This window comes from Gadus chalcogrammus, chromosome 15, assembly GCF_026213295.1.
Source record: "Gadus chalcogrammus isolate NIFS_2021 chromosome 15, NIFS_Gcha_1.0, whole genome shotgun sequence".
Taxonomy (NCBI): Eukaryota; Metazoa; Chordata; class Actinopteri; order Gadiformes; family Gadidae; genus Gadus; species Gadus chalcogrammus.
Window position 1 is genome coordinate 20,084,541 of NC_079426.1, and position 10,492 is coordinate 20,095,032.

Consider the following 10,492-nt stretch of genomic DNA (forward strand, 5'->3'; position numbering starts at 1 on the left):
CAATCTTTAAAAATATTTAAACTTTGACGCAACATTCGCGTGATGACAGCCAATCAGCGTTCAACCGGCCAACTCAGTGCAGTGCAGTCCAGGGTGAACTGCAGCATGGAGGAGAAAGTGATTGTTGCCGTTTGCGACTCCCGGAGCTCTTTATAACATAACATAATGTAATATAATTGTATAATAATATCACGGCCAAAAGCTCTTTGCGCCTCCGGATGGCCGTAGCGCGGGGAGCTCTCGTAGGGATTGGGCTTCTCGGGGTTTGTTTACCGGCGTATGAATAGACTGCGTCAGGTTCTCCGACGTCTCTTCCTCTTCCACAAAAGGTAAAGACATGCAATGGTAGTTATCTCGGCCGGAATTTGGCAGTAATGGTGAAAAAAGAAACACATAACAAACATAGAACCCTTTTTTTTTTAAAAAAGGGTCCTATGTTCCCCGGTCACATACATATCGGGGAACATAGGACCCTTTTTGGGAAAAGCGGGGAACATAGGACCCGGGGAACATAGACACGCTCCCCTATAGCCTACATGACATCACACACGCACAAACTAACACTTTTTGATAATCCAACATAGTATTCATAGCAACACTGACATAGGAGGTTGCATTGGCTAAAGTTGTTTGGATACACGTTTTATAACAAGAGGCAAAGTTGTGCATCACAATGCAGACACGACAATAATTGGCACCAATCTGGCGCACTTAAGCCCAGTTCAGACCAAAGATTCACCTTGCAACGAGACGGTTTTAGAAAGTCGCAGGAGCGGTGTGAACGGGTCGTTGCAAGCCGTTGCAAGGAGTTGCAAGGCGTCGCAAGGCGTTGCAAGGAGTCGCCAGAGATTGAACATGTCAAATCGCAAAGTCCAGTTTTAGAACGCGGCGATTTAACTATTCCTCTTCAGCCAATCACAGCACAGAACAACTTGTACGTCACGGCCTTACTCCGTCCCGGTACCGTACTGTCCACTCCAGCATAAAAAGATCCGAAGATGGCAGACTTCTGGTCCGAGGAGAGGGAGGAGAAATTAATTCGGTTGCTGGAGGATCAACCTGTCCTATACGACATTGGCAGCAAGGGGTACAGCAACAGGGACAGCAAGAGGAGAGCGTGTTGTGAAATTGCGGTGGCAATTGGTGTATCCGGTAAGGAGGCGACACTTTTCTGTTACTTTTTCCTTTCCTTGTTTCCTGATTTTATTTTCGTTTCATAAAGGCATAGCTTAGGCTGTAGGCCTAATATATAGGCTTATTAATACAAGTTGTAGATGCTAACGGTATTTATCTTTGTTTCTGAAGAACGATTGTAGATAACTATTGTAGATAACGTTGGGCTCGAGCTGATTTACAGTTATTTTAACGGGACCAACGGTTCCCAACGGTATCTCAGTATCTTTATATTTTTTCTATATGTATGTTTCCTGTGTAAAAACAAGGGGCTAAAAATGCCTATAGGAAAGCGGGTAGGCTTAATAAATAAATATTTACTGCTGGTAATAGGCCTACTCCATCCGCTAATGCTTTGTGGGGTCAAAGGTGATTGTAAAATAGTCTTTAGTTTAAAATGTGCGATGTTTTTTTGCTAACATTAGGCTACTGTCTTTTTCAGAAAAAGAGGTGGGCAAGAAAATCCACTCCCTCCGGACACAGTACAACAGGTACAGCAAGGCACCAGCTTCGGGGAGTGCCGGTGGGAGAACTGGCAGGCAGGACTGGGTACGAAGGAGGCTCTCTTTCCTGGAGCCATATATCAGGAAGAGAGCTTCTTCGTCCAACGTGGATGAAAAGGTATTTATTTAAAGTAAAACTTATCACACATATGAATTAACATTAACACATATATGGGCCTAGGTATCAAGAGTAGGCTAGAGTTACTGTGTCTTGTCATTCTTCACTACATCTGCATTGGAGTAAATAGCTGGAGTTTACAGTTTGTTTAAATTACCCGTTGTTGGATACATTGCATTTCCTGTTAGTTAAATTTCAGTTTTATCTGTCTTTGTTTACAATCGGCTCAACTACTACTTTGAGATGGATAATAGAATAGGATAATAGATAATAGAATAGGCTACATACAATATACAATTGATCTGTGCTGGAATATGAAATATAAAACAATTTAATATAATACAGCTTGATTATTACTTACACCCACACACATGATTAAATTTTGTCCCACTGCCATGCTACAGCACCAGCGTCTGAGCACATGTAATTGCAGAGGATGTCTCTGTTCCTCTTAGCCTGCAGAGTGGTGTTTGTGCTGCGTGGTAGTGCAGCCTGGGGAAGGGTTGGACCATGTTCACCAGGGCCATCCCGCTCGCTGGGAAGCTGGGTGTAGCCATCACCACTGGTCACGTAGGACATTGTGCAGCACGGTGCAGGCGAGGACAATCTTGTCCACAGTCTCTGGCTGCAGGTGGATTTTTGTGGTGAAGACACGCCAGTGGTTTGCTAGTATGCCAAAGGCATTTTCCACCACCCTCCGTGCTCTTGAAAGCCTGTAATTAGAGATATAATGGTATTATTTCTTCCTAGTATGATAGTCATTACCAACATTTTAAACGTTGTTTTGTTACAATGTGCTGAATTGTTCAAAAAGTACTGAAAGCAACTAAATAGGCCTGTTTTTATGATTTTTAGAAGGATGAAAAATTCGACCACTATTGTCATTGAAACCGTTAATTGTTATATCCCCTACCGGTAATTGAAAATCCTCTGCTCCTGGGTGAGGCCGCGGCTAGAGTAGGGCTTCAGGATATACTCCTTGAGCGGGAAAGCCTCATCAGCTACTATGGTGTAGGGTGAGAGCAGCTCTGGACCAGAAAGTGGTGCAGGGTCGGGGATGTTGGCTGTCTTCTGCTCAAGGGACTGCTGGAGTGAGCAGCCCCTGAAAACCCCACCATCAGACACCCTGCCGTTGCACCCCACATCCACATAAAGGAAGCGGTAGTTGCTGTCCATCAGGGCCATCAACACAACTGAGAAGCTATGTTTATAGTTATAAAAAGTAGACCCTGAGGATGGTGGAGGGATAATTGAGATGTGTTTCCCATCCAAGGCAGTTAGGAAATTGCCACTGGTCCTGGAATCCCTTTGCCACCTTCTTCCACTCCTCTGTGGTGTTGGGGCACTGAAAAACAAAGATTATTTTTTTAATAATGTGTCATTTGTATTGATCTATTATTTTTCCTTTACAGATTGTTGAAAGAGAGAGTGATGATGTGGAGGGACTGGACGAGGAAGAGGACGTGGAAGTAGAGGAGAGCAGTGAACCGGAGGCGCTTCCAGTTTGGTGGCGCCTCCGTGGCCGTGTTGATGTCCAGCCGCTCCTGGTTCACCATAATTCTCCCGACACCACAACTCTATCTCCCTCCTATTGCCATGGTGTCTCCCCCTTTTAGGTGGTTGCTGTTCTCCCTCACGGCTAGCTGGCTCAAAATTGTACGGAAGTGGTCCGAAACTGTTATCCATTGTTGTTATGTTGCCTATGAAGTCTATGATGATTAGAACGTCCGTCTACCAATTCCTACGTCACGCTAGAAAACGAGCGTTTGAGATGCGGAAGTAAAATTGTATCACAAAAACGGCTCAAGATGCCACTTGTAGTGTAGATTTATTAATAATTATTTTTTCCTATATGATTCTTCACTGCAGTATCTAACTTCCAATACGCACTTTTAGTTAAAATAGACCAAAGATGCCTTGGCTCAACTTCTTGTGGTTGTCGTTGTCCAGCTTCTGACAAACGGAACTGGGTCGAATTTGTCCAGAGGAGGTCCGTTGAGGTCCACAAAAATGGGTGAAGACAGGCTGTCTTTGCGCAACCTGTTGCGCATCTGGTTTTCCGTGTTATTAACGGTGGAAAAGCCTCGTTCGCACTCAGCTGACGTAAGGAGATACGTGAGACTTGCTATGCGCATACTTTCCAATGTTTTCCCCGGTGCAGTGCCCTGTAATTTCCAGTCTCGAAACTGCTCTACGGCCTCCCTGGTTGGTAATCCAAGCGCTTTCGCTAGGCTGTGTACTTCTGGTTCGCCATGCAAAAGCAGGTCCTCCTGCTCTCCTGGCCAAAAACGCTTGTCAAGAGCTTTAAGCGTCATGACCAAATTTGACTCCGGTAATCGCTCAGTTAGAGACGCAATCACTGATTCATAAAACCGAGACCTGTTTATTTTTCGCCCTGCCTTCACTCAGCCCTGTTACGTATTTTAAGCACAAAAGCTGCCCCCACATAGCCACTAGGAAGCAGGATCGAAAATACAAGCTGCATTACACTCACATAGCCACTAAGAAGCAGGATCGAACTGCTGGCAACCCATCTAGTACAGCGGATAAGCTCACATTTTAATAACAATTGTGCACTTTTTGAGAAAAGCATGACATTTCTAACATAGTTAGTACATGGCATAAGGTGTATTTTAAGATGTGGAGGGAAGTCAGATTTAGCCTGTGACGGCCGTGAGACGCCAAATCCAAGATGGCCGACATTCCGCTGGGTATAATGTTCAAACTCTCATAATTTTGGAACCATGCAATGTTATAAAACATTTACGATGTCATTTCCAACTAAAGTGGATATGCCCAATCATTTGGTGACACTTTTGAGAACACCAGTGTTTGAGGAAACATATTTAGGTCATGGTCAAGGTAAGAATTTACTATTTTTTGTCCGTAAATGCAAACTTTTGCCAGGTGGTGGCGCTACAGAAAATCTCTTAGGGTTACCAAAATCCACGTGGTTGGTCCTGTACCTGTCATGAATGTTCACATTTGACATGTTTCCCATTAAAACCGTTTGAGTTATCGAGGTCACAAGGCAAGCTCACGTTATCGATGATCTGCCTTTCAGTTTGGAACCTTTAAATTAAGTTGCTACACTGGTTGAGATATATAATGGGCAAAACCATTTGCTTGCCTTTTTAAGAAATAATAATGATAAGTTGGTCTACTTGAATACTACATACAAATGATTGAAGAAAAAAATCGAACTGTTATGCCCTAGTCTTGGGGTTGGCGGACACAACTTATAATTAGTTATTTTCCCATGCCGCAGTCCACAAATCAAAAAGCAAACGGAGAAGTATGTGTCATAGTATTTACTTTACAAAACAGTGAACAATATATTTACAGCTAAATTAAGCTTTGCTGATTCACCACTACTGCTTCTACTAAGCTACTGTTTAGCAGGACAACGAACAGTCTCCTCTCCAGAACAGGAGCACAGTGCAGTGCACTTCAGTGCAGCTTTGACACACTTGCATCGTCCAGTGCATCCTTTCTGGCACCGACAGCAGATTAATTTGTGACATGACTTAGATGCCTCAGGAAGGGTGGTCCAAAGCGGCTGCGTCTGACTCAGCAGCAGAGCAGAGGACTCCACTCCACTCCTTCTGACCTCCTGGTTACTGCAGCTGCCAAAGAAGATGAGTATGCATGGCATCTGACACATGCAGAAGTAGGCGGGTGTCTGCCTCCTCTTGTGAACATGGGGCTAGGTAGGCAGAGTCTGACTCAGCAGGAGAGCAGAGGACTCCACTTCCATCTGTTGCGTATAGTTCCTTGCCTTCTGCTAGAGGAAGGTTAATCACTTCATGTGTGAGGATTGTGAACAATTCACTTTTGTTCTCATCACATCGAAGGAAGTCCCTCCAGTTCTTTGGCATGACAGTAGAAGGAGCCACCCTTTTCCTTGTGCCCTTTCCCCTCTTCTGTCTGATTGAGGCTTTCAGGCTGGCAGGTAGGTATACATCCCAGACGAGGTCAATGCGACAGCTTTTTACCTGATGAGCAGAGAGATGTATGGTGCAAATATACTTTCTCCATATTCTTTAAAGTCCTTGATGTTCCAGGATTCAACATTTGAACCACAACTGCACCATCAAAAATTGTTGCATCTGCCAAAGGCCCACATTTATTTTGAAGCAGGTTGGCAGCTGGAGGAAAACTCCGCATTGGGGTTAAGCTGATTTACTTTTCTGCCTGATTCCAGGCAGAAAAGTAAATCTGCTTTAACCCCAATGCAGAGTTTTCCTCCAGTTGACAGAGCTGGTGGGGCTGCCTGGTTTTCATGGGAAACGAAATTGTCAATATCTCCATTTCGTGTTTGGCAGGAGATGTACAGCCGAGAAAAAAGACCACAATCACTTTTTAGAGCTGCAAGTTGTGCATTCTGTTTGGACTTAATTTTAAATGGTGGCCTACTGAACAGTGGCAGTTTGTTCTTCGGAATTGTTTGTGTGACCAGTGTCGTACACTTTTCTAGCCTTTCGGTCACAACTTGGTGTACTGCTCCTCACCAAGGGTTTCAATCCTTCTCACAGTTTCAGCTATTTGGGGGTCCATGATGTCCCTTGTGTCAATGACTAGTAGGTCTTGGCTGTGTTCTAAGAATGGATTCCCCATCTCTCCCAACAAATTCACAAGTGCCTTTACTTCCTTCAAGAAGGCAGCTTGTACTCCAGGTTTATGATCATGGTGATGTTGTCCAGTGCCACTAGCACCATGTTGCTGCTTCACTGTTTGCTGCTGAAATTCTGATGTGATCCTGGCAATTTCTGACCCGGCTATCATCCAGCGTCGGAGTGCTCCTGGATTGCCAGTCAGTCCAATAGCCCCACCAGAACCTTTCACCTTTGCATTGTTCTGTTCGTGACACTGGTCAAGTGCCATGCCAGAGAATTGGTTGCAGGTTTTGTGCACCACAAAATTTACAGACATGAATTCTGCTAGGACATAAGGATGTTTTTTGGCAAGAGTTATCATGTCATGGATGTGTACAGAAAGCCATCTAGAGTGGTGCGTGTGATCGAGGGAGAACATCCAGGGCATGATCTGAGTCAGGGATTCCACATACAGCTGGAAGTTACCTTCTCGAAGAGATCTGATGTAACGCAGCATGAGAAGCTCCAAAAACAGGGTCTTAAGCCAGTAGTCAAAGTGAACAGTGGTCTTTGCTCGCTGTATGCACCACTCCTCAAAAGGCAGACTATCAGATTGCATTTCATCAATATCATCAGATGTGCTGTCTTTGGTGTAGGCTTGTTGTAGAAGTGAATACAGGTGTGCAGCTGTGACCTGGTGTGCATGGCGGGTCTTGGTGACATGGCTGACATTTATAAAGGACTTTGAAGTTCCTGAACTTGCAATACCAGCCTGTACCAATGCATTTGTCTAGCCACTGTCTTCAAGCCAGTCTCCCAGCAACTTCAACGTGGCCATCTCAATGTGTAGACCACCGAACATGATCACAAAGTGATCCTCTCCGTGAGTGGCTGGCCAGGTCCACTGAATTTCCTTAGCAAGTGCATACAGAGGTTGATCAGCAGCAAGGACAGGAATCTGACCAGGGTTCACATTCTGAACTGCCGCCCTGACAATGTCCATTGAGTGACGCACCATTGCCACTGAGTGTGCGTTATCAAGAAACAGAGGAAGTAGTGAGTTGATTGCTGCAGGTGGAATGACTGCTTGGTGTGCGTCAGCGTGATAAGCAGACCACGATATCATGTCATCCATGGTACACTTTTCAACAGCTGTTTTGACTTTATTGAGCCATGCATACAACTGTTGGAACCAGGCATTGGTCCTGAATCCAGAGATGCCAGACCCATCTGACTGGGGCTGGACAAAGGAAACAACTGGGTGGCAGCCGCTTTGGACCACCCTTCCTGAGGCATCTAAGTCATGTCACAAATGAATCTGCTGTCGGTGCCAGAAAGGATGCACTGGACGATGCAAGTGTGCCAAAGCTGCACTGAAGTGCACTGCACTGTGCTCCTGTTCTGGAGCTTTGCTGATTAGTGGTGAATCAGCAAAGCTTAATTTAGCTGTAAATATATTGTTCACTGTTTTGTAAAGTAAATACTTTTACACATACTTCTCCGTTTGCTTTTTGATTTGTGGACTGCGGTATGGGAAAATAACTTATTTTAAGTGGTGTCCTCCAACCTGTTACGTATTTTAAGAACATAAGCTGACCCCACATAGCCTCTAGGAAGCAGATTCAAACACACAAGCTGTATTACCCTCACATAACCACTAGAAAGCAGGACCAAACATATAAGCCGTAAATACTATACATAGCCACAAGGGGAGCAGGACCTTACTGAAGGCTGCAATAGCGGCTCCATCCACAGAAGGCAGCACCTCAGACAAGTGAGGAAGCCAAGGCTAATACGTCACACCGGCTCCGCCCACTTCACACAGGCCGCGTGGATTTGACCATAACAGTCTACAGAGAAGTGGAGAGATTCAGAAACTTCAGGTAGCTCAGACTTGCGGGTTAGAGTTTTGATCAGCTGGGAGTCGCTCAGCACGTGTTAGACACACTTCCCCTCCTTTTGCTCCGTAGTTAGCTCACTATCTTCCGAAAAAGACTCAAGACTCACCTGTTCAGAGTCCACCTCGACTCTGCATAGCCACCTTCCCACTTCTGACCACCATTGTACACTGTATTGTATTGTATTGTATTGTAGTACTTAACTGTGTAGCAACTGCAGTAGCTGCTATCATGGCTGTAACACGGGGAATTGATTGACCTAGCGATTGTGGTACTTGCACTTGGTTCTATGAACATCCTTTCTGTACCGAAAGCGATATATTGATGCACTTCTTATGACAAATGTACTTGTTGTAAGTCGCTTTGGATAAAAGCGTCTGCTAAATGCCCTAAATGTAAATGTAAATGTAGTTACCATACCGAAATACCTTGACAAATAAAGTGAGTTAAAAGCGATCCGGGATTGGACTACTTTCTTAGAAGAATGCTGCAAACCCCAAGACTAGGGCATAACAGTTAGATTCTTTTCTTCAATAATTTGTGTGTAGTATTCAAGTAGACCATGGGTGTTAACTTATCATTATTATTTCTTAAAAAGGCAAGCAAATGGTTTTGCCTATTATATATCTCAACCAGTGTAGCAACTTCATTTAAAGGTTCCAAACTGAAAGGCAGATCATCGATAACGTGGGCTTGCCTTGTGACCTCGATAACTCAAAAGGTTCTAATTAGGGATGGGCACGAGTAATAAATTCCAAACTCGAGTGATCGAAGGAATTCCTCGAGGATCAATCGAGTACTCGTTAAATCAAATCTATTTTTAGAATGCAACGCATCTGCAGCAGGAATAGGCCTGATGATGAACGGCAATATTACCAACCAAACATGTAATGCTTATTCTCCATCATAACAGTCAGAGTTATCAGAGTATTCATTATTTATTTTTGCAAACGTTCAAAACACATTTCCCTTACAAAAATAAATATGCGTCTCACAATTTAAATCACGTCGAACCAAGGCCTGTAACAGTTTAAAAAAAACGAAACAAGTAGCCTAACCATTGCAAATAAATGCTTAAAGCTGCAAATAAAACGGCAGCAAATGGACTATGGAAATACTCAGCGTTGTGATCTTCTCTACACGCCCGGGATTACAGCTGCGTCTTGCGGCGGTGAAAATAGCCGACACACTTTCACTTTCACCGTTGCTGCGGGTCTGCTTTCCCGAACTCACTGTTGTGTTTCAGGAGCATATGTTGCCGCATAGTACTTTCTGGTAGCTCGATTTCGCTTGGCATATTTTACATTTCACCTTATGATCTCCTATTTCTTTAAAGTATTTCAATTCTTCGCTGCGGTTTGCTTTAACCGCCATCTCTTAACTTTTTGAATTCTGGCGTGCCTGCACACGCCACGGAACGCGCCATGGAAATGGATGCATTTAATTTTCTTTGTGCCCACGTCATGCGTTAGTGGCGCCGACAGAAAATTGATACATTTGCTTCAGAAAACTTTGTTTGTGTGTGTCTATGCAAACTCGAGTTTGCCTGTCCACCAACCGAGTTCATTTGTAACGAGTAGTACTCGAGTAATCGATTCCTCACGCCCATCCCTAGTTCTAATGGGAAACATGTCAAATTTTCTGTGAACATTCATGACAGGTACAGGACCAATCACGTGGATTTTGGTAACCCTAAGAGATTTTTCTGTAGCGCCACCACCTGGCAAAAGTTCGCATTTACGGACAAAAAATTGTAAATTCTTACCTTGACCTTGACCTAAATATGTTTCCTCAAACACTGGTGTTCTCAAAAGTGTCACCAAATGATTGGGCATATCCACTTTAGTTGGAAATGACATCTTAAATGTTTTATAACATTATATGGTTCCAAAATGATGAGAGTTTGAACATTATACCCATCTTGGATTTGGCGTCTCATGGCCGTCACAGGCAAAATCTGACTTCCCTCCACATCTTAAAATACACCTATGTTAGAAATTTCACCTATGTTTTCTCAATTTTTATGCTTATCCGCTGTACTATTTATGGTGAATATTTGACCTATTTTCAGTATTTCCATGTCGAGCTTGGCCACTGCTTCTCTAAGCAATCTGGTGTTCCTGTTTGACTGATTGTAAAGGGAGTATAACTTTGAAATAAAGAACTCAAACTGATTATTCCCAGCCACTTCTTTAAGAGAATCTT

The 10,492-nt window shown here is 43.8% G+C and overlaps 1 protein-coding gene and 1 long non-coding RNA gene across 2 annotated transcripts; one reads left to right on the top strand and one right to left on the bottom strand.

Moving 5' to 3' along the window:
• The first annotated feature begins 385 nt into the window (after positions 1-385).
• LOC130404197 (uncharacterized) lies at positions 386-9,915 on the top strand. Its single transcript, XR_008904208.1, has 2 exons — positions 386-1,794; positions 3,207-9,915. It is a non-coding gene; the product is annotated as an uncharacterized LOC130404197 (long non-coding RNA).
• LOC130404196 (uncharacterized) lies at positions 462-3,077 on the bottom strand. Its single transcript, XM_056608842.1, has 2 exons — positions 2,708-3,077; positions 462-2,507 (listed from the first exon to the last, which is right to left on the bottom strand). Exons 1-2 carry the CDS (start codon positions 2,977-2,979, stop codon positions 2,351-2,353), a joined length of 429 nt encoding a protein of 142 aa, XP_056464817.1. The 5' UTR covers positions 2,980-3,077; the 3' UTR covers positions 462-2,350.
• Positions 9,916-10,492: the final 577 nt, after the last annotated feature.

Coding starts and splice junctions, on each gene's coding strand:
- LOC130404196 (XM_056608842.1), bottom strand. CDS start 2,979: ATGGCCCTGATGGACAGCAACTACCGCTTCCTTTATGTGGATGTGGGG. Junction 2,508..2,707: donor CAGAGGATTTTCAATTACCG/GTAGGGGATATA, acceptor CTCTAATTACAG/GCTTTCAAGAGCACGGAGGG.